The following is a 24,805-nucleotide window of genomic DNA, read 5'->3' as shown; positions in this document are numbered from 1 at the left end:
TTGACATTGTTGGCCACATAGTACGCTTCACTATCTGGTATGAAAGTCCTTCATCCTTCCTTCTCTTGCTAATCAAGAGCCACATCCATTCTCCTCTACCTTTACCTCTCATCTGGAGGCTTTTATGTATTCTCTAGTCCCTTCTGTTACTCCTTTTCATAGCATATTTTTTAAAATATTTGTATCCACTATCTCTATTTCTAAACATCCAATCTGACCTCTTCTCATCACACTGTACAAAACAACTTCCATTCTGATCACCATGTTGCTAAGCCAAAGGGACATACATGTCTAGTCCTCATCTTATGAGACCTCATGACTCTGCTGTGGATCACTTTATTCTCTGTAAAATACTTATCCCTTGGTTTCTGTGACTTCCGTATTTCTGGCTTTTCTCCAACTTCTGACCTCTTCTTTTGAGCCTCATCCTTCTCTAATTATTGGAATTCCTCATAACTTAAATTTTTGCCTGCTTTTCTTCTCATTTATGCTCTTTTCCTAAGCCCCATTCCCCCCATCCATGACTTCAATTATCATCCAGATAACTGCTCAGCTCTAGAACTGGAATAGCCTACTTGACATCTTAATTTGACTATCTTAAAGGCACTCAAGCTCAACATTTGCAAAATAGAGCTCATAATCTAACTATTCTACCACCTCACCTCCACCCCGTAAGCCCCCCAAAACCCTAATTAATTTCTGATTCATTTCTATGAATCCTTGTCTGAATGAAAAGCTCTACCAGCTATGTAGTTCCACAACCTCAAAAATTTAGGAGTTATTCTTGACTTCTCTCTCCCTCACCCCTTTATAGCTAATCCAGGACCTTTTCCTGTCCATTTTAGTAACTAAATATAGTTTTGAGACTGTCTTTTTTCCTTCACCTCTACCACTAAAAATCCAGTTCAGGATACCACTTTTTAATCTATTACTAAAATACTCTCTTAACCAGTCTCCCCACTTAGACTCTGCCTCCTGCCAGGCTATACCAATGCTACAGCAATATTTTCCAGACACAAATTTAATCATTATTATTTCCTGCTTAAAATCATTTGGGGGCATCTCATTATTTTGAAGGCAAAAACCAGAAACTTTTATTTAGCATATAACTCAGTCTACCTCTACAACCTCATTTCACTTTATGTTCACACTCTCTGTATTCTAGATTCCTTTCCTTGAGTGTCTCAAGCTCACTTTGTTCCTTTCAACTTCAGAGGCTCTGCATATGCTTTTCCTTTTCCCTACAACAGCCTCTCCTCATGCTCCTTCTCCTGGTTAGCTCCCACATTTCCTTCAGGTCCCGTTTTTCATCAGTTTATTTAGGGAAGCCTTTTCTGACTTACACAGTGTCAGATACCCCCATTAAGATGTGACACCATGTGCTTGTCCTTCACAGCGCTTGATCCCTGTCATGTCTCTGATGGAGCACACAGTGCCTGGTATTTAGTAGGCCCTCAGAGAAAATTTGGTTGAATGAATAAATGAATTAATGATTTATTCTTCAAGCTAAGTTTTAGAATCATCAGGTTTTTTAGTGAAACTAAGGCTATTAATTTGGGAAAATGTGACATACTATCAAGAAGTGTTATCTTTCGTTTACTTAAATCTTCTTTTGTCACTCTTGTGATTATACATTTCTTATTAAAGTTATCCCAAACTTCTGTGTTACAGATGTAATCTCTAGTGCTTATGTTAAAAAGGAAACAGCAGACCCAAAATGGAGTCACTTATGCTAAACCCTGTGTCACCAAACTAAGACTTAATACCTAGCGCAATTGCAGTTTCAGTCTACCCCAGGAATGTAATCAGTCAACCTGGTCAGCATTAGTAAGGTAATCTGCCCTATAGGCCCTTCAGTTCCCTTTAGGAGGGTGACCATTGCCTGCAACAGTGCATTATTTGCTAATAATTTACTTTTTCTGCCCCCTTTCCACCTTTAAAAGCCTTTCCTTTTCTACAGCTCTGCAGAGCTCCTTTCTGTTTGCTACATAGGATGCTGCCCGATTCATGAATCTCTTTTTTTTTTTTTTTTTGCGGTACACGGGCCTCTTACTGTTGTGGCCTCTCCCGTTGCGGAGCACAGGCTCCGGACGCGCAGGCTCAGCGGCCATGGCTCACAGGCCCAGCCGCTCCGCGGTATGTGGGATCTTCCCAGACTGGGGCATGAACCCATGTCACCTGCATCGGCAGGCGGACTCTCAACCACTGTGCCACCAGGGAAGCCCCATGAATCTTTTAATAACCAAGTTGATCTTTAAATTTACTCAGTTGAATTTTTGTTGTTTAACCATTATTATTAGCATTTAGGAATTTTTAATCTTTATTCTGTAACCAACTTTCTCCTACTTTATTTAGAATTTTACTGTTAGAAAAATATGTTTTGTAGCTAAAGTTACTAAAATTGAAAGATTTTTACATATTTTTTTTTGATAAGCTGTACATTTGGTCATAAAACTGGGGAAGGTTCTCTAGATTTTAGTTAAAGAACATTTCTTACTGAGACGATATCTCCGGGGCAGTGCCCCACCCTTGAGCATTTAACACACTAAGTTAACTGGTTTGGGGAAATTTTATATTACAGTTAACATATATATCAAACTTAGAGCTTAAATAGTTCTTTCATGTGTCATTTTGTTATTTATTCACCCTAAACCTTTAAGGTAGCTAGTATTATTACTGATAAAGAATTGAGTCCCAGAGACTTTAAGAAGACTTTTTCCTGGTCACTAAAACATTGAGTTTCTGAACTAATTGTTATGCCTCATTCTTTAACGCTTATGCTATTTCTCTTGTATCACATTGCTTTTCATTGTATGTTAAAAGCAATCTGAAAGTACTTAATTGGATTCTAAATTATAAGATAGGAACATCTCTAGAATATTGGATTCTAAGTTATAAGATAGAAACATCTCTAGAATATCCCTTCTGCATATTTTTATTTTTAACATTTATATTTTTATGTTAATTATTTAGACAATTACTTTAAATTACTTCTCTTGTAGGAACCTCCAGAAGTTTAGCCTTTTTGGAGACATAAGCGTTCTACAGCAGCAAGGAAGTTTGTCAAATACATACCTCAGCAAGGTGGACCCTGATGGCAAAAAAATTAAACAGTAAGTTATATAGTTAGTGGAAAGGGACTCATATTAATAACAATTTCAGTTTTTTCTGAAAAATTAGAAGATACAATTAGAAGAGTAATGATACTTGTTTCTGAAAAGAACATCTACCCTGGAAATGTCTTAACTATGAAATACAGTGATCAATACATGCCATTCCATCTCATAAATCTTTCAGACATATCAAAGAATTTACTGGGTAATTATTGCTATTTAAGACTGTTATTACTCTACTTGTCTTTGCTATAACATAAATTGTAAATCATCAGTCTTTTCTGACGTACTGGTGTAAAATGCTCCTTTACTTGAAGAACATATTTCTATATGTTTAATATATCTATTTGTTTAGTACTTCTTATTCATTATATTTTATAACTTTTTTTTTTTTGCGGTACGCGGGCCTCCCACCGCTGCGGCCTCTCCCACCGCGGAGCACAGGCTCCAGACGCGCAGGCTCAGCGGCCACGGCTCACGGGCCCAGCCGCTCCGCGGCACGTGGGACCCTCCTGGACCGGGGCACGAACCCGTGTCCCCTGCATCGGCAGGCGGACTCGCAACCACTGCGCCACCAGGGAAGCCCCCCATTATATTTTTATGTGAATTTTAATGATAATATTACTTGTAGGTTGAACAGAAATTAACTAATGAGAGCAAATGGATCTCAACATTGTATGCCATTTAATTCTCTATTTTCAAAAATCAGTGTTAAAGATTAGAGCTAAGTCTTAACAGGATCGTGTGGCATGTGTTTTCCTTACAGAATTCAGCAGCTGTTTGAAGAAATACTTAGTAATAGTAGGCAACTGAAGTGGCTGTCTTGTGGGTTTATGCTGGAAATAGTAACCCCAACATCACTGTCATCTCTCTCAAACTCTATTGCCAACACCATGGAGCACCTGAGTTTACTGGACAACAATATTCCTGGTAACAGCACCCTTATCACCGCAGTAGAACTGGAGCAATTCGTGAATCTACGCTCACTTGCCCTGGATTTCTGTGACTTTACAGCTGAGATGGCAAGAGTCTTAACCGATAACAACCATGTGCCTTTGCAGCGACTTTCTCTCCTGGTCCACAATGTTTCCGTGATGCACAAGTCTCTGGACAACATGCCAAATGATGAGCATTGGAAAGCCTTGTCAAGAAAGAGCACCAACCTCCGAGTCTATATAATGGCTTTTGATATCAAGAGTGAAGATATGTTAAAGATTCTGAAACCCAGTATACCACTAGAGAGGATTCATTTTGACAGCTACATCACTTGTGTTTCAGGAGCTATTGTTGATCTTATATCTAGGCAGTATGACAAGTTCCTCACTCATTTTATATTAATGAATGATGTGATTGACACATCTGGTTTTCCAGATCTTAGTGACAACCGAAATGAAGATCCGTTGGTTTTATTAGCATGGAGGTGCACAAAGCTCTCTCTTCTGGCAATTCATGGTAGGTGATTTTTGTTCACTATAATTTGATATTGATATTACACCTAAAACATTTTATACCAGTAAAAAGATAGCACTGGCATTTATACTGTCAAGAACTCTTATTAACAAGTTGATATACAGATTTTTATACTTTTTAACATGTATAAGATATACCACTTTTACAAGTGGAAAGTCATATTTTACCCTAAGTGTAGTGTTTTGTTCCAGCTCTCATGTTACTTTTTTCTTTTACCATGTGATTGATGGTATTCACAAAAATGGCATTTGAAATTATCTAAGAAAATATACATACATATCCACCTGCAGTAGATATATTTCTTTCTCTAATCATAAGAGCTCTTAAAAATATAACACAGAAGGAAGAAGAAAGTATGATTTCTTTCATGCTCACTGCCTAATCTTCTAGATTCTAGGTATCAACATGTTAATTTGTACAGTATTTTTTAAATGATGGTTCTCTTGGCTGGGATATATTCTTTTCTTACTGGCGGGCCTGTCATCTTGCTGTGAACTGTTTTCATTTGGAGAGCATTCCTCTTCTTACAAGTTTGAAGAACATATTACTTCCTTTCTGTAACTTATAAGACATTTAAAGAATACAAAATAGGAAGTCTCTATGAACATCTTAAACATACTTTATTATCTCTGTTTCATTATTTTTGAATTAATCTTTTAGCTGCATTTGAGCGGGAGTATATTTTGCTTTTCAAGTTTTGCTTTATAATTTGGCCAGTCATCAGAGGTAATAGCAAAGAATAGATCAGTATTGAAGGTAATAAATAAGGATTTTTTAATAGGATGAAGAAATGGCAGGTTATTGAAAATTAATTTAAGCCAGTCTTTTTAAACCTTTTTTTTGGGGGGGGGGGTGCTGTGCCACGAGGCTTGCGGGATCTTAGTTCCCCAACCAGGGATTGAACCCGGACTCTGGCAGTGAAAGTGCCAAGTCCTAACCACTGCACCACCAGAGAATTCCCTAAAGCTTTTTTCTTTTCTTTTTTTTTTTTAAACAGGCTATTTTAATATTTTTATTAAGGGCTATAAAAATATCCAGAAAGATAAATAAATGTGATGCAATGATATATGTCCTAATATGAAGAACTTTCTTTCACTGCATTGTTTTCCTTCACAATGGCCTTCAAATCACAGGAGGCAGTGATTCCATGCCATTTCCTCTTCTTTCATTACACGCTGCAGAATTTCTGAATCAGTATCCCGCCCTCAGTCTTCTCATTTATAAATCAAATTCATTTTCAATCCATTGTTTAGAGGGAGCGTATTTTTTTCTGTTCCACAAAGAGGACTTTGTTTTTCACTAGTGGATCATAATGCAAGACAGTCAGTTTCTCCCGCAGTCGGCTTCTCTTAGTGTTGAAGGAAAAACCTCTTCCAGCTTGGCTCAACATTTTCACCAGAATTGTTTTTGACTTGGTCTTGACAAAGGTGACCGCGGACAGGAACATGGCGACAGCAGCCTCGGTAACAGGTCCAAATTCCTAAAGCTTTTTTCTTTTATTAAGAAGTAAAATGTAGCTACAGCTAAAGCTCCTCCATCTATTCAACTTTATTCCTTTCCAGAGGAAAGGAATTCTAAAGTTAGTACCTATCTAAAGTTAGTACCTATCTAAAGTTAGTTAGTACACTATTCTAAAGTTAGTACCTATCATTCCTATATCTGTTTTATACTTTATATATTTGCTACTGACAATTTACAGTTTATCTTTAAAGTATCACTTTATAACTTTGGACTGTGAAGCACCATAGGAGATGACTTTTACTAATGAAAAATACCAGTTTACTATGTATTGTTTCGTTTTTTAATTTTTATATATTTTATTTATTTATTTTTGGCTGCATTGGGTCTTCGTTGCTGTGCATGGGCTTTCTCTAGTTGCAGTGAGCAGGGGCTACTCTTCATTGCGGTGCACGGTCTTCTCATTGCAGTGGCTTCTCTTGTTGCTGAGCACGGACTCTAGGCACGCGAGCTCAGTAGATGTGGCTCGTGGGCTCAGTAGTTGTGGCTCGCGGGCTCTAGAGCGCAGGCTCAGTAGTTGTGGCGCACGGGATTAGTTGCTCTGTGGCATTTGGGATCCTCCTGGACCAGGGCTTCAACCCATGTCCCCAGCATTGGCAGGCGGATTCTCAACCACTACGCCACCAGGGAAGTCCCCTATGTATTGTTAATAGATACATACATATGAAATAAAACTCTTTTTTTTGATACGACACTGTCAGAAGCTATAAAATGATACTTTAAACTTTAAATGTCTTCAGTTTGACTAACTAAAATGATATCAGAATACGATTACAGCACCTATCTGTTCACCAGTCACAGTAATATTCTTGGAGATAGTATCAAGTTTCTAGTCTTTTTTTCCCTGAGCTAAGCAATCATACTTCCTTTCAAATTTCAGCATATTTTTAAAGGCAAAGGACCCCCAAAGTACTAAGTGAGATACAAATTTGTGGAAAAGACTAACTTATAAAACAGACAAAATAAAATGCAAGGAAATGACTGCTTCTCTTTTGCTTATTTTTAAGGTTACACAGTGTGGGCACACAACCTCATTGCCATTGCTCGTCTTCGTGGCTCTGATCTAAAAGTACTTGAAGTCACTGAAGAAAGCATTGATTTTGACCAAGGTGAACTGGCCGACCAGGATGTGGATCCAGTACATAACCTTATTGAGCAGGTATCCCTGGGCCTAGGTCAACCTTGGCATGCGATCATGGACATCGAATCACTCAGTGTCTTCACTGAACCAAATCGTCATTTTTACAGAGAGATGCAAAGCTTCAGCGAAGACATTTAGCTTTTTTTAAATGTACAATTCCTGTGGTTACATATGCAAGTAGGGTCCTATTACGTTTTTTTTCTTTCAGTAGTGTGAATTAATCCCTTTGTGCTGTGTTTAATCAGTATTAGCTTTATAGAATTATATATGTATATTCTACTTCTTGATCAAAGAACGTAGTCAGGTATTGGTTTAGAAGTTCAAAGTGACAATGTATAGGGCTTTCACGGTTAATGGACTTGTTACCAAACCTTAAGAATATACAACCGAAGGTTGTCTGAGGTTGCTGGCTAACTTTATTTTTTCACTGAGTTACTCTGCCTTTTGATGTTTTTATTCTTTGTGTGTCAGAGCTCAGGAGCCAAAATATTTTTATACATATATAGATATATATCCATAGCCTGGTGGATTTGTATGCAATGCACTGCATTCATTCATTGTGTGATAGCATTTCATTAATTTTTCTTTGAAATGGAAGGAGGGAGGATAATACAATCCCAAATGCGTTATCTTTAACAGAAAAGCCAAGCCTTTAACTTTCATTACATATATAATAGTTGATATCACCAATTACCATTCTCAATTTTGTATAGTACTAGGTTAGAACACTGCTGAATCCTTTTTTAAATGCATTTACATCAATACAAATACTCAAATTATTGGATTTTTTTAAACTATGTCTGACATAATTTAATTCATCAATTACATCATACATTCAAGTTAGCTTTTTAGCCAAGATTTCAAATAGTGGAGGAAGAAACAAACAATATTCCAGGGTAAAACCTCCTAAATGAATATCAAAACACAGAGTTTGTAAACACACATGCTTGCAAACAAACATTAGTCGTGAAATCCCTAGCAACAAGTCACTGGATTTTTCTCTGTCAGCGCGCGTGTCAGCTGCCAAAGAATAGATTTAACTGAAGAAGTGCCCACATGCTGGCAGGGGCTGGCCCACTCTGGCCAGCCAGATACTGCTAGATTGTAATATTTAAGGTCGAATTTCGACCTGTGGTACACAGCTGTGCTGTGGCTCAGTCAGCAACCTCAGAACTCTGAAAAACAAAAAAAAAAACAAAACAAAAAAAAAAAGAAAAAAAAACCATGCACCTGTTTCACTGTGAATAGTGAATGTAAAGGAAAGAAAGGAAAAACTGAAAGCTTGTTCTATCACAGGTATGAGCTGCTATGTTACATGAAGAACATTCCATGAAGTATGTTTTAAAACCTTGTTATATCTGAGAGGCTTTAAAAGCCGACTTAACTGTTTCAGGGCAACCGCGGTACAGACGTGGTCTCTGTGAGACTTCCACCTGACCCCAGTTTTAAGTGGTACGAATGTTGTGCATTTAATGTTAAAGGACAGTCTGCAATAATAAAGTAAGTAGCCAACGTGGGTGCCCAGCAGTGCTGAGACCTGGCTGCTCTAGTGTAAGCTTTGGAAACACAATTTATGCAACAAATGTCCAGATATGATTCTATTTATGGAAAAAGTTTATATGTATTTTACAAATGGTTTTACCATCTTATATTAAAATGACCTTTTGACAGGTGTGCACTGTTTTGTCTCCAGTGAGCACATACCATGCGGATTTTATATGTACATCAGTAGTGTGAATCCACTGGCACAGTGTGTGTAAATGCCAGATGTGGTGAGATTTTATCTTATAAATGTGATCAGATAAAATAACTCCTGACAGAAACTGTAAGGAAACCAGCTGAATGTTTGACCTGATGACTGATGTTGTTGTATGGTTTATGTTAAATGTATATTCTTTTAATCAATGAATAAAGCATTAAAAAGTGATCACTGTAACATTTTATTGTTCATGAAGCATGAAAGCCTTTAGTGTTAAATAAACTGCAGTAATCCTTATAATGTGTATAATCATGTTAGCTCCTATTGTATTCTGATGCAGCAAAGCTTAAATTTGAGAATATATCATAAAACCTATAGGCAGAATAATTTGGAGGGTTTTAATTTTTTTTAACTCACTATGGTAAAACATAAGCTTAAAAGCAAACAACAGACTGTTTAGCACAAAATCCAAGTGTATTATGCATTTAGAGTACATTATTTATATTGTAAAACTTAATTTATAGACTATAGGAACTTCTTATTTTTAAAAATTCCTCTACTGGGTGAAGAAAGTACTTCAGTATGCCAGTACTAAATAGTTCTTAAACCCTTATACTGCTTTAGTTTGGCTTTGTCATCTCCATTCTTGGTTGCTGAGGCAAACTGCTGTGGTTGATGAGAAAGAAAACGGCTGCTTTTCTTTCTTCCTTCTCTTCTTCCCTAATCGTTCCAGACACTGCCTCTTCTAAGCACTGCCTCATCATGGAATAATCTGGTGTTCACAAAGAACTGTCATTATACCTATTGCTCCCTTATTTCATGGACATATCTAACCCCTTTGGATGAATCAACATGTCTGTGTATTTAAGGACTTCCCAGGTGGCTCAGTGGTTAAGAATCCGCCTGCCGGTGCAGGGACACGGGTTCGAGCCCTGGTCCGGGAAGATCCCACATGCCACGGAGCAACTAAGCCCTTGCACCACAACTACTGAGCCTGCGCTCTACAGTCCGCGAGCCACAACTATTGAGCCCACGTGCCATAACTACTGAAACCCACGCGCCTAGAAACTGTACTCCGCAACAAGAAGCCACCGCAATGAGAAGCCCACGCACAGCCACAAAGAGTAGCCCCCCGCTCGCTGCAACTAGAGAAAACCTGTGCACAGCAACAAAGACCCAACGCAGCCAAAAATAAATTAATTAAAAAAAAAGTCTGTGTATTTAAAATACCAAAACAGTACCCAAAACATATGAAAAAAGAAAGTCTATTAATATATATATATGTAGTATACAAGTGAAGTTGCACATAGTAAAGCAGTAAACTGGGAGTGTCGACCTCTGTTTTCTCCACTAAGCTCTGACTCTAATGCTACATGAGCACAGACTCTTCCTTGAGCCTCACTTTCCTCATCTGTGAAATGAAGGATTCACCTTGGTTACCTAAAACTGATTCTTTATTGAAAGTTTCAGCTGTTAGGCTGACAGCTTATAGAAATGTACAAGGTCATCTTTGAACAAACGTATTAAATATTTTCAAAACACAGCTTACTATATGAAATTTATGTATCTAAAATTACTTTCCCATTTCCTCCACCACCCTGGGAATAAAGAAGTTAGGGAGCTGGTAGGGTGGGGCTTGGGAAGGACAGTGTGCTTATGACTGAACACACAGATTCAGCAACTAACTTGCTTGAGGCTTATACAATAGCATGAACCAAACCGGATTGTTATGAAGCCAGTAGTATTAAATGGTGCTGATGGAGTAATATACAGCAGGTGTGAATAATACCCAAGAGTCACACCACATTGTCTATATCAGTGCTTCCTAAGCTTTTTCATGTCCTGACACATAGAAAATATTATGCAGCATACTCGTTTAAACTAGAAGGAATTGAAGCCAAAAAAAACCCAAAAAACATTGTTTTCTTTATTATATAATTGATGAGAAAAATAAAATGCAGAGGCTTGGAGGAAATAATTGCTGAATTTGTATAAAACTGTCAAATAAAATCTTGTCAAATGTTTTAACTTATAACCTATTAAAAATTTTAACATTCCTACCAAGAGAAACACCCCACAAATGGGTGATAATTTTTAAACCTTTCTGTCCACAACATTCAAAAATTTATGCAGCTGAAATTATACTTATGAAATCTAACAGCTTTAAATGTAATGGTAAGTGTAATGTTGAGATTTCTTATGTAATGTAAATTAATTTCAAATTCAAGTGATTTTTTTCACTACGAATATTTCAAAATAATGATGAAGCTCTAATTTTTACATACATAACCCTGCTGCTAGTTTAGCCACCGTTGAGAACACACATCAGCCACCAACATGCAGAAGTATCTGATTTATATGCAAGCAATTCAAGGCCTGCAGGGAGCCCTGCTCCCCCCTCCATCTTGCGACCCCCTCACACCCACCAGCTCCATCTGGAGCTTCACACCTGGGCTTCCTACCTGCTCTTCAAACATTTGCAGCATACTTCTCTCACAGCTTCATAGACCCCCGTTGTCCACGATGGACAGTGGAACACTGCATCTGGCAAGGGAGAAGTGAGTGCCTGGGTACAATTACAAGTACACATCACTCTGGTACACTTATGATTACATTGCCATAGTCATTCCATACTTACTACCATTCATCTATTTTAAAGATGCCCTAAGCTCCTGATCATCTATTTTAAAGATGCAATAAGTTCCTGATCATTTGGAAATTTTATATCATTTTCCTCCTTAAACCCATATATTGTATCAATTATTAATTTACTGCCTCAGCTCTGAAGTCACCCTTCAATATATTCCCTCCAATAATGGAACTCCTTTAAGTAACATACCTTTAAAGTCAGCACAATGTTAAGTTTTTTCAGTAAGGGCCATGGGGGATATGGTAGAAGGCAGAGGTTCTCCTGTAGTTCCCAGGGCAGGCCAAGGTAGGCCAGGGTAGGCAGCCTGGATATAAGACTTGCGGTGGAGCCTCCCCCAGCCGTGGTCCCTCTGCCACCTTGCAGCCTCAGCCTGACCTTCCTTCACACAGAAACTAGAGCTGCTATATAGCTCATATGCTTTGAAGGCCTCCTGCCTGCACTGGACTCCCATTCCCTGCCCTGAGCAGCCTGCATGTCATGTGTGGCCCACCCACTGGCTCTGAAGACCTCCCCATCCCTGGCATCCACACTCCCACTGCACACCCAGTGCCAACGGGAGCACCCTGGCCAGTGCCTATTGCTTGCTCAGCATCTCCAGACCAGCTCAGGCCTTGTGGATTCAGCGATCTTCTCTGCTATCCTGGGAGTTGAAGTACACCTTCACCAAAGAGGGCTGAACCCCTTCCAAGTTTGTCCTACCATGAGTGACCTCCCTCAGCTCTAGGGGCTTATATACAGTTTCCTCACATTTTGTAATTATTCTTACCACAGTTAATAATTCTTTATATTAAACTTTCCCAGTTTGAACTACTGTGTGCTTTGTCTCCTGATTTGACCCAGACTGCTACATATATCCTTTCCAACTATCCCACAGCTTTTTATGCAAATGTAATGCTTTTTGTTAGTCTTTCATTGATTACTTACATATTTTCTGCAAAAAAAACCCATAGAATTTAAAATGTGTGATTATTTTCTTAAAAGCCATGTTAAATTTTTTCTCCTACTAGATTGTATACATATTAAATATAATTGATCAAAAATATTATAAATTTAAATTAGTATAAAGAAACTTATTAGAACTGCATTTCTTAATGAAATGGATAAGGCTGGGTCTTTTTGTTTTACCCAAATAGTTCATATTCCATGGATGAATATTACTTGTTCCTGACATGAGTCAGGTCCATCATTCATTCTATTCCTATTTTCATTTTTATAAAAACAAGTGCTAAAAATCTTTTTCACATAAAGTAGATGAGAAGAGAAAATTTTGTTACAGCAATGTCACCCATTCTTCGAACTTCTGAGCTTTTAGGACCAAAAAAAGCACTGGTCTATTACCAAAAATTATTTTAGATAAGTCAACTGGTTGAAAGCAATCACTAGAGTTATTCACTTTCTCAGCACTGACACCAATATTTCATATTGTCTCTTGAGCTCCAGAGGTTTACACACCTTAGTATGATGCATCATCATAAGACTAGGACCAGGTTAAAGGTGTGTGCTCATTTTATACACGCAAGAAGGGTAACTGCAAAATGAACAGTAGGAAAGGAGAATCTGCACCTTGTTCACAAGTTCTTCCTTAGGCAGAACAACTTTGAAGAAGAATATACATGGAAGGTGAAATTCTGTGAATTTTCCTAGAAGCATACCCGTATACTGCTCGGAAATTCTTTGCATACTCTGAGGGGGTGTACCCCAGTTTGAAAACTACAGCTCTAGAAAACTGCTTCTGTGACAAATATTCAAAGGCTTATTTCCACATTATTTATAACAAAAAGTCAGCAGCAACCTAATGACCATTAATAACAGAATAAAGTTATTGTGGCAAAGCCACACAGTGGAATACCACACAGTGGTCAGAATGAACTAACTTGACATACATTTCTTAACTTTGATGGATCTCAAAAAAATGTTGAGTAAAAAAAGCTGACTTCTAAAGGAGATATATATATATATATATATATAAAATGAGGCTATTGATGTACATCTTTAAAAGGCAAGAAAAATAAACCTACATACTATACATAAACTCATTTAACTGGAAAAACAAAAAATATTCACATCGTTTTCACAAGAGTACTTACCTCTGCAGCATGAGGACAACTATCTGTAATGTTTTTTCTTGAAAAAAATTAAGGCAAATGTTAAATTTGCTCTCTAGGCAATAAGTAAAAGAGTATTCTTTATATTATTTTGTTACAGAAAACATTACAGAAAAAAACCTCAGCTATTTGGGGTGTGGCCAAGAATACACAAGTAAGTAAAAAAGGCTTGTGGAACCAGATTATTCCCTGCATTAATGCTTAAAAAGCATCAAATTCAGAAGAGCCACTTGTTTCCTTTTAGCTCATTTATTCTTATGTTCAGCATAATTCTAATAAGCCTGTTTGTCTTGTTTCTCAGTCTCCAGTAGATTAGAAATGGAGAGAGGTGACTGAAAGGCATAGAAGTTTACAATCCTAAAAAGAGAACATAACTTATCTTAAGCCATTTGTAAAGGAACTTGAAACAGAATTAAATACCCCTATAACAAGCTTGAAATACACAGCAATGATAAATGTTTGTAATGACCCTGAATCAACAGGAAAGTATATTCAAAATATCTCTGCAATGAGTTAACAGAGCATTTAATACATCTTAGAAATCTTTTCACATAAGATGGTTAAAATAAATATTTGTGTTTAAAAGAATGGATTTTAGTTAATCAAGAAACATTCATTTAAGTGAAATTTTCTGAGAAAACAGATAAATTAGCTAAGAAATATCATGACTGACAGAGAATATTTACTGTGTGCCAAGCATGATTTTAACCAGGTAATTAACACATTATCAGTTCACTGATTTGATCATGTTTTCCACTAAATTAATAAAATCAACAGAGTATTTGGACATTTTGTAATCCAAGGGGTCAACAAATTCACAGATCCAAATTTTTCAGACCTAGGTAATTACCTGACTCCTTTCACCAAAAAAAGAAAATTAAGTTCTCTTTTTATCATAGTGCATTCTTTGATAATACTTCCTATTATACTAATAAGTATAACTTTATGAAAGTATCAGTTAGTTAAGTGAGACTTTAAGATTTCTTTATATAAGTTTAAAGACTAAAATAAAACAGACTCTGAGGGCAAACTATTTCAAAATATAAAGTTAACATAAATATCTAGCAATTTGAAAAACTATCAAAAAGGACTTGAACTTAAGTTGAGAGAAAATCAGTTAACTTTGGTTGAAATAACCGTAATTCAAAATGACAAGTTCCAACAAAGAAGTGGTAATAAAAGTTTTAGAACATCATTTATATCATTTCTAAATAAAGGAGAATCAATATAATTATAGGTTAATGAAAGAACATATGCTAAAAATTGGAACAACCAACCAAAACTAGAGGGAATGGACCTCAACTTTAAAATACCCATACATGACAAGCCCACAGCTAACATCACACTCGACAGTGAAAAGTGGAATTCCTTTACTCTAAGATCAGAAACATGACAATGGTGCCCACTCTTACCACTTCCATTCAACATAGTACTGGAAGTCCTAGCCAGAGCAATTAGGCAAGAAAAAGAAATAAAGGATATCCAAATCAGAAAGGAAGAATACTCTGCATTGACATGACATTATATATAGGCATACCTTGTTTTATTCACTTCACTTTGTTGAGCTTTATAGGCACTGCAGTTTTTACAAATTGAAGGTTTGTGGCAACCCTGCGCCATTTTTCCAACGTTTGCTCACTTTGTATCTCTGTGTCACATTTTGGTAATTGTCACAATATTTCAAACGTTTTCATTATTATATTTGTATGGTGATGTGCAATCAGTGATCTTTGGTGTTACTATTGAAATTGTTTTGGGGTGCCATGAACTGTGCCCATAAAAGATGGCAAACTTAATTGATAAATGTGTGTTCTGACTCTTCCACAGACCAGCTATTCCCCTATCTCTCTCCCTCTCCTCAGACCTTCCTATTACCTGAGATACAACAATACTGAAATTAGGACAATTAATAGGCCTCAAAGTCCTCTAAGTGTTCCAGTGAAAGGGAGAGTCATTCGTCTCTCACTTTAAATCAAACATGTCGAAAGATGAGATAGGCCAAAAGCTAGGCCTCCTGGGACCAAACAGTTAGCCAAGTTGTGAAGGCAAAGGAAAAGTTCTTGAAGGAAATTGAAATTGCTGCTCCAGTGAATACACGAATGATAAGAAAGCTAACAGCCTGATTGCTGTAATAGAGCGCGTTTTAGTGCTCTGGAAAGAAGATCAAACCAGCTACATCATTCCTTTAAGCCAAAGCCTAATCCACAGCAAGACCCTAACTAATTTCAATTCTAGGAAGTCTGAGAGAGGAAAGGAAGCTGCAGAAGAAAGTTTGAAACTAGCAGAGGTTTGTTCATAACGTTTAAGGAAAGAAGCCGTCTCCATAACATAAAAGTACAAGGTGAAGCAGCAAGTGCTGATATAGAAGCGGCAGCAAGTTATCCAGAAGATCTAGCTAAGACAATTAATGAAGGTGACTGCACTAAACAAAGGATTTTTAATGTAGATGAAACAGCCTTCTATTGGAAGATGCTGCCATAGAGGACTTTCATACCTATAGAGAAATCAATGCCCGGCTTCAAAGCTTCAGAGGACAGCCTGACTCTCTTGCTAGAGGCTAATGCAGTTGGGGACTTTAAGTTGAAGCCAACGCTCATTTACCATTCTGAAAATCCTAGGGTCCTGAGGTAGATTATGCTAAATCTACTCTCCTTATTCTCTATAAATGGAACAAAAAAAGCCTGCATGACAGCACTTCTGTTTACAGCATGGTTTACTGACTATTTTAAGCCCACTGTTGAGACCTACTGCTCAGAAAAAAAAGATTCCTTTCAAAATATTCCTGCTCACTGACAATACACCTGGTCACCTAAGAACTCTGATGGAGATGGACAATGAGATTAATGTGTTTTCATGCCTGCTAACACAACATCCATTCTGCAGCCCATGGATCAAGGAGTAATTTCAACATTTAAGTCCTACTATTTAAGAAGAACATTTTGTAAGGTAGAGCTGCCATAGAAAGCAATTCCTTTGATGAATCTGTGCAAAGTAAAGTGAAAACCTTCTGGAAAGGATTCTTCATTCTAGATGTCCTTAAGAACATTCTCATGATTCATGGGAAGAGGTCAAAATACCAACATTAGGACCTCCCTGGTTGCCCAGTGGTTAAGAATCCGCCTGCCAATGCAGGGGACACGGGTTCGAGCCCTGGTCCAGGAAGATCCCACATGCCATGGAGCAACTAAGCCTGTGAGCCACAACTACTGAGCCTGCGCACCTAGAGCCCGTGCTCTGCAACAAGAGAAGTCACCGCAATAAGAGGACCACGCACCATAAGGAAGAGTAGCACCTGCTCGCCGCAACTAGAGAAATCCCGCACGCAGCAATGAAGACCCAAAGCAGTCAAAAATAAACACATAAATAAATAAAAATTATTTAAAAAAAATATATATATATATATAAGAATTACATGAAAAGGACTCAAATTCCCTAAGGGCAATTACTTTAAAAATTGAGATATTTAGGAAAGAAAAATTTTTTTAAAAAATCAACATTAACAGGAGTTTGGAAGAAGTTGATTCCAACCTTCATGGATGACTGTGAGGGGTTGAAGACTACAATGGAAGAAGTCACTGCAGATGTAGTGGAAACAGCTCAAGAACTAGAATTAGAAGTGGAGCCTGAAGATGTGACTGAATTGCTACAATCTCATGATAAAACTTCAACAGATGAGGAGTTGCTTCTTATGGATGAGCAAAGAAAGTGGAGATGGAATCTACTCTTATGAAGATTGCTGAAATGACAACAAAGGATTTAGACTATTACAGCAGAGTTTGAGAGGATTGACTCTAATTTTGAAAGGAGTTCTACTGTGGGTAAAATGCTATCAGACAGTGTTGCATGGCTAGAGAGGAAGGAAGAGTGAAAGGAAGAGTCTTCATGAAAGGAAGAGTCTTCATGAAAAGGAAGAGTCAATTGATGTGGTAAACTTCATTGTTACCTTATTGTAAGAAATTTCCAGTCACACCAACCTTCAGCAACCACCACCCTGAACAGCCAATAGCCATCAACATAGAGGCAAGGCCCTCCACCAGCAAAAAATTATGATTTATTGAAGGCTCAGGTGATGGTTAGCATTTTTTAGTAATTAAGTATTTTTTCATTATGGTGTGTACTTTTTTTTTTTAGACATAATGCTATTCCACACTTAATAGACTACAGTGTAATAGAAACAACTTTTATATGCACTGGGAAACAAAAAAAATCATGTGACTCTATTGTGATACTCACTTCACTGCAGAGGTCTGGAACCAAACCCACAACATCTGCAAGGTATGCCTGTATAGTATACCGACTGAACCAAAAAACTGTTACAACTATAAAAAAAAATTAGTAAAGTTACAGGACACAAAATTAATATACAAAAATCAGTGGTACTTCTAAACATTAACAATGACCTACCTGAAAAGGAAATTAAGAAAGCATTAAGAAAACAATCCCATTTACAACATCAAAAACAATAAAATACTTAGGAATAAACTTATCCAAGGAAATGAAAGATCTGTGCACCGAAAACTATCAGACACTGATGAAAAAACTGAGGAAGACACAAATAAATGGAAAGATAGTCCATGTTCATGGGTTGAAAGAATTAGTACTGTTAAAATGTACATACTACCCAAAGAGATCTACAGATTTAATGCAATTCCTATTCAAAATTCCAATGACATTTTCCATAGAAGCAGGAAAAAAAAAACAAAACTAAAATTTCTATGGAACCACAAAAGACTCCAAATAGTCAAAGCAATATTGAGAAAGAGGAACAAAGCTGGAGGCATCACATTTCCAGATTTCAAACTGCATTACAAAGCTACAGTAATCAAATCAGTATGGTATGGGCAAAAAAACAAAAACATAGTCTGATAGAATAGAATAGAGGACCCAGAAAAATAAGCCCATGCATATATGGCCAATTAATTTTTGACAAGGCACCAAGTATACACAACAGGGAAAGGATAATCTCTTCAATAAATGGTGTTGGGGAAACTGGATATTCATATGCAAGCAAATAAAACTGGAACCCTGTTTTACACCACACATAAAAATCAACTCAAAATGGATTAAAGACGAACATAAACCTAGAGCCATAAAGCTAGAAGAAAACACAGGTGGTAAGCTTCTTGACGTTGGTCCTCAGAATGATTTTTTGGATTTGACACCAAAAGCAAAGCCAAGCAAAATAAAAAATAAACAAATGGGGGCTTCCCTGGTGGCGCGGTGGGTGGGAGTCCACCTGCCGATGCAGGGACGGGTTCGTGTCCCAGTCCGGGAAGATCCCACATGCCGCGGAGCAGCTGGGCCCGTGAGCCATGGCCGCTGGGCCTGCGCATCCGGAGCCTGTGCTCCGCAACGGGAGAGGCCACAACAGTGAGAGGCCCGTGTACGGCAAAAAAAAAAAAATTTTTTTTAATAAAATAAAATAAACAAGTGGCATTACATCAAACTGAAAAGCTTCTGCACAGCAAAGGAAACCATCAACAAAATAAAAAGGCAACCTATGACATGGGAGAAAATATTTGCAAACCATGTATCTGATATGGAGTTAATATAAAAAATACACAAGGAACTCATACAACTTAATAGCAAAAAAACAAATAACCCAATTTGAAAAGTGGGCAGAGGACCTGAACAAGCATTTTTCCAGACATACAAATGCCAACTGATACATAAAAAGATAGTATCACTAATCATCAAGGAAATGCAAATCAAAACCACAATGAGATACCACCTCACACCTGTTAGGCTATCTATTATGAAGAAGTCAAAAGATAACAAATGCTGGTGAGGATGTGAAGAAAAGGAAACCGTGTACACCGCTGGTGGGACTATAAACTGGTACAGCTACTATGGAAGAATTATGAGGAAGTCCCTCAAAAAATTAAAAGTAGAATTGCTGTATGATCCAGCAATCCCCACATCATGGTATATACCCAAAGAAAACGAAATCAGTATCTTGAAGAGATTTTAGTACCACCATGTTCATGCAGTATTATTTACAATAGCCTATATATGGAACAACCTAAGTGTCCATAGACAGATGAATGAATATACAATATACATAATATATAGAGAAACAGTTATCAGATAGCTCTCGTGTTCCACGAAAAAACCCACCATCTCTTTTGTAGCACTTGTATCAAATTCTGTCAAAGTAGCTGCTACTTCGAAAGAAACAGGAGATTTAATTTGAAAAGGTTATCAAGCTAGATGCTTATTTAAGTAAACTCATGATGAACCCTGAACCACACCTGCAGAAACAGACTAAAAATCACCAACTATACTCATAAAATAATTTTATAGCATCTAACCACATCTACAAATTGTCTGGGTTTAAAAAAAAAAAAAAAGTCAATTTTTTTTTCAACCAACCTGGTTCCAAAGAATGTGATCCTTCCTCTTAACGATCCTCTCTCCCCTGCCCCAAATACTGGTCCCAGAATATATTTTAAAAATATATCCCTAGGGGCTTCCCTGGTGGCGCAGTGGTTGAGAGTCCGCCTGCCGATGCAGGGGACGCGGGTTCGTGCCCCGGTCCGGGAACATCCCACGTGCCGCGGAGCGGCGGGGCCCGTGAGCCATGGCCGCTGGGCCTGCGCGTCCGGAGCCTGTGCTCCGCAAGGGGAGAGGCCACAGCGGTGAGAGGCCCGCGTACCGCACAAAAAAAACAAAACAAACAAACAAAAAAAAAAATATATCCCTAAAGAATTATCCTAAATTCAGGGCGGGGGGCATGGGTAGAGTGTATATACTTCTTAGATGTTATACTATCATATATAATTCTTTAAAAATTCTAAAGAGAAAAAGAAAGAAAAAAGCTTTAGTGCTCAGCAAGAATAGTCAAGTAAACTATATTCACAAAAGGGAAACTTAGACAACCATTAAAAATGAGCTTTACCATGACTACATAAAAATTATTTATATTAGGAGATTACATTTAAGAATATAAAATTATAGACATAATTACAACAATACAAAAGATACTTGAAGGATAAAAGGCCTGACAAACTACAACATAAATGCAAAAAGTGATTTTGTTTTGGTGATGACCCTGGATGATTGTTTTTTCTTCGGCTTTTGAACATTTTCTAACTTTTCTTATAGGACCACATTTTACTTTTCTATTTAAAATATTATACAGAGGGGAAAGTTATCCAGCCAGGACCAAGAAGCATTCTTTCTTGAAATGTCCAAGCCTATTGCATATCAGTCCAAAATAATGCTCCGTTCAATATCTTGAATGTTGCCTTATCCCTTTAACTATCCCTTCAGATGCTGTCCTGATGTTATCAGGGGCTGGGAGTCAGTCTGCCTGATAGAACCTGAAGCTGGGCTCAGAGCCAGTCCATATACTATGTATAGAACCGAGGTATGAGTGTGAAAACAGGGAGATTAGCTGAAAATCTGTATACAGATAACTAATAGTTGCTACCGCCATTCCCCTGACACAACCCCAAGCACAAGGTAGTAAGCCAAGATTTGGCTCCAGCTAAAATAATGTATAGATATTCCCTAAAGATACTAAACTGTCTGGAACAAGCAAAAGCGTCTAGTGTGAATGGCGGTGTCCTAGATGAAGTCCTTCTAATTCTGGTATCTGGAGGGCCTACACACAGTCAGCCAGATCCCTATCTGCTCATCCTAAGACAAAGCTCGTCAGTCACAGATGCCCTGTCTCCACTCCTGCCTGCCTCCACACAAAGATCTCCCAGTCTGAATCCTCACTCAAGAAAGAGATCTAACAAGAAAACCGTCTTTCTTACATACAAAAAGGTTTAAACTACAATCAGCTGATCAGTTCATCTTTATTAAACGTGGACGACTTTATGAGGCATATAAGGAGAGAAAGGCCAAGATAAGCAAACAAAATTATTAACGTCAGAGAAAACAGATAATTCAGAAGAACGCTTTTAGAAACCTCTAATTTACTATGGAGAAATTCAAGGTATTAGATCCTTACAAAAAAGACAGAATCTAAGGAAAAGCAAAGAGGTATAATAAAAAATGCTCTTAAAGATTAAACATCATTGGTGGAAACAAAAATTTTAAATGAGTAGAATACACAGTTAAGAAAATTTTCCAGAACAAAAAAAAAGGAAAGAGAGAGAGGAAAATTATGAGAGAAAAGGAATTTACCAAAGATAAAGAATTTCCCAGGGTTTTAGGATGTGAGACATGAGTCTTCAGAGTTTACGTGCCTAACAATGTGGGAGCCAGGAGTGCACAAGTCAAATATGCCCCCAGGAGAGAGATTGCTGTGAGGAGTCTAGTTAGCTGACAGCCTCTGGCCAATGCAGCTTCAGCATTCATGCCAAGCCCAGGTCCTCCCTGGTGTCTGCTTCTGGCAAGGAAGAACATGCAGGGGTACTAGGTACTAGAGCAGACCATTCCTACCCAATGAGGAACCCTTCTAATAGGCCGTCTCTGCCCTGGGGACTGCCACTGCCCCAGCTTGGGCTTTCTTGGAGATGCACTGTAATCTGAGGCTCTTCCTACCCAACCTTCCTTCCTGCCCTTCTCTCTTTTCACAGATGTGAATCTGAACCACAGTCTGAAGGTTTTCTCCACCTCATTCTGCATTCTCACCCCTTAATCCTTCACAGGTGTTCTCCCTAAATAAATCTCTTTATGTCTAATTACATCTTAGAATCTGCTTCTCAGAGGACCTGAACACAAAAATGAGTGAAAAAAGTCTTACTTGTAGATGCATCAAACTGTGATTTTTTAGAATACCAAGGATAAAGAAAAAAATCCTAAAAGTTTCCACAGGAAAAAGGTCACCAACAAAGAGAAAAGAATCAAATTCCCTTCAAACTTCTCATCAGCAACAACAGATATTACAATATACTGATGCTAATTAACTGATATTAAAAGAACAATACATTCAAAATTCTGACACAGAATTCTATACCCATATAAACTAACCCCAAAAAAGGGGTTGGAGGGCTGAATTTTCAGACATGCAAGGATTCACAAATTTTACATTCCCTACATCCTTTCCTAGGAAATTACTTGTGAACTCCAGCAAAACAAAAGACTTAAATTTAAAAAACGGCAAGATAGAGGGTTTATAAAACAGGAGCAACCCCAAGAAATCAGTTAAAATACAGGCTCTATTCCCAGGCCTAGAGAGCAGGCAGTGTGGTTTGCAGCAGGAGGACAAAGGCCTGCAAAATAAAAGTCTTTAACAAATGCATATAGAATAATATATCCAACAGAAAAGATATGAAAGGAAATTTTTTTAATTAGGGTATGATAATGGCAAATAATATGAGGGGGGAAAAAACTACATTAGGAAAGTGGGTGGGGGGGTTGTATTCTTGGCCCAAGTATAAAACTAACCAAAATATGTCATTATTTTAGGATATTATTGGTAAATGGGGGAAGAGAGAATAGGTAAGAAAAAATTACTCATTTGACCCTGATGTTTAAAAAACAGGCTCTTCAGAGTGGCCCAGAAATTATGATACTGGCATTCATAGAGAAGGAAATGCAAACTTTGTACAGTTGACCCTTAAACAATGTGGGTGGCAGGGGTGGGGGGCAGTTAAGGGTGCCGACCTTCCATGCAGTTGAAAATCTATGTATAACCTAGAGTCAGCACTCCTTATCTGCAGTTCCTCCATATTCAAGGTTCCTCCATATCCGAGGTTCTGCATCTGCAAATTGCAACCAGCCGTGGATTGTGTAATACCGTAGTATTTACTATTAAAAAACATCTGGGTATAAGTGGACCTGCACAGTTCAAACCTATGTTGTTCAAGGGTTAACTGTATATGATTTGGCCTGCTGGTGAACAACATTTAATGATGATAATGTTATAAATGCTACTTATGATTTTCAAATTTTATTTTATGTTTTGAAAGATTTATTTATTGTTTACTTATTTATTTATTTTTGGCTGCGTCAGATCTTACTTGCAGCACGCGGGACCTTCATTGAGGCATGCAGGATCTTTCATTGCAGCGCGCAGTCTTCTCTCTAGTTGTGGCGTGCAGGTTTTCTCTTCTCTGGTTGTGGCGCGCAGGCTCCAGGGCGCGTGGGCTCTGTAGTTTGAGGCACTCGGGCTCTCTAGTTGAGGCGCACGAGCTCAGTAGTTGCAGCGCATGGGCTTATTTGCCCCACAGCATGTGGGATCCTAGTTTCCTGACCAAGGATCGAACTGGCGTCCCCTGCATTGCAAGGCAGATTCTTTACCACTGGACCACCAGGGAAGTCCCTGATTTTCAAATTTTAGATCAACTGTGCGCCAAGTACAGAAAGTAGGTTATGCTTGTAAATCAACTATACTTCAGTTTAAAAAAAAATTTAAAAAAAAGAAGACAGGTTATGCTTGTAGGCATAATATAATTATTAGCAACCTTGAAAATATAAATGTATAGCTAAGAGAAAATAGGATTTTGGCCAGGGTAGGGGAAGAAGGGAAGTGGAATAAAGAGAAGGGATACTAATAGGGTTTAAATATATTAAAAATTACAAAGGCAACAATAGAAAACTTTAATTTGGATAAACATCAAACATGAAGAGGAAAGGAAAATGTGGATGGTAATAATACAAGTGCATTAAGTCCCAATTTTTCATCTCAAGGAATCAATATACAAACTGATAAATTTAATAAATTAAGTTGATAAATCAGAGATTAGAGGTATAAGATATCTTCTAAAATTCTAAAATCATCAGAATTAAAAAGGGAAATAAGAATTAAAAGAGAAACTGACTAGGATGTATAAATGGGGATAAAGAGTAAACAGAGAAAACTTGCTATTCATCCTAAAATACTATTATTTGATTTATTCCCATTTGTTTATATTACTTTAATAAAATATACTTTAAAACTAATTATGTTCCTTTATTCTGGAATCCCAAAGTATTTTAGACCAGTCAGCCCATATCAAGTCTTCTTGCCTTCCACCATGCTCTCATCCAATGCTCTCCTTGCCTCCTCTACGATTCTGCCTCTCAGTTTATTACCACTCTCTCTACTAATGTTTGTTTGCCTTCCCCTCTCTCCTTCTCTTCTGTCTTAAGCCAAGACAAGTCTCCCCTATCCCAGGGCAAACAAAAAAATTTTACTTGATTGGAGCATTCTACATCACTCCTCTTTCGTTG

The 24,805-nt window shown here is 37.6% G+C and overlaps 1 protein-coding gene and 1 pseudogene across 3 annotated transcripts in view; one reads left to right on the top strand and one right to left on the bottom strand.

Annotated features, from left to right (window-relative positions):
• Nucleotides 1-9,169, top strand: part of FBXO33 (F-box protein 33) — a 32,841-nt gene extending 23,672 nt beyond the window's left edge. Inside the window, exons 2-4 of one of the 2 annotated variants that reach the window (XM_027111118.1) lie at nt 3,003-3,113; nt 3,880-4,565; nt 7,109-9,169. In XM_027111118.1, the coding sequence (XP_026966919.1) occupies nt 3,003-3,113; nt 3,880-4,565; nt 7,109-7,380 (1,069 nt within the window). In that variant the 3' untranslated portion in view covers nt 7,381-9,169. The remainder of the gene's footprint in view (nt 1-3,002; nt 3,114-3,879; nt 4,566-7,108) is intronic. The other variant, XM_027111120.1, reaches the window with a different exon arrangement.
• LOC113622696 (39S ribosomal protein L33, mitochondrial pseudogene) lies at nt 5,577-6,050 on the bottom strand (annotated as a pseudogene). The gene has a single exon (XR_003433618.1). The product of XR_003433618.1 is annotated as a 39S ribosomal protein L33, mitochondrial pseudogene (transcript).
• Nucleotides 9,170-24,805: the final 15,636 nt, after the last annotated feature.

Source organism: Aethalodelphis obliquidens, unplaced genomic scaffold, assembly GCF_003676395.1.
Source record: "Aethalodelphis obliquidens isolate GAN/ISIS:26980383/991018 unplaced genomic scaffold, ASM367639v1 scaffold10, whole genome shotgun sequence".
Taxonomy (NCBI): Eukaryota; Metazoa; Chordata; class Mammalia; order Artiodactyla; family Delphinidae; genus Aethalodelphis; species Aethalodelphis obliquidens.
The sequence above is the reverse complement of the archived record's forward strand: the minus strand, read 5'-3'. Positions and strand labels throughout refer to the sequence as shown.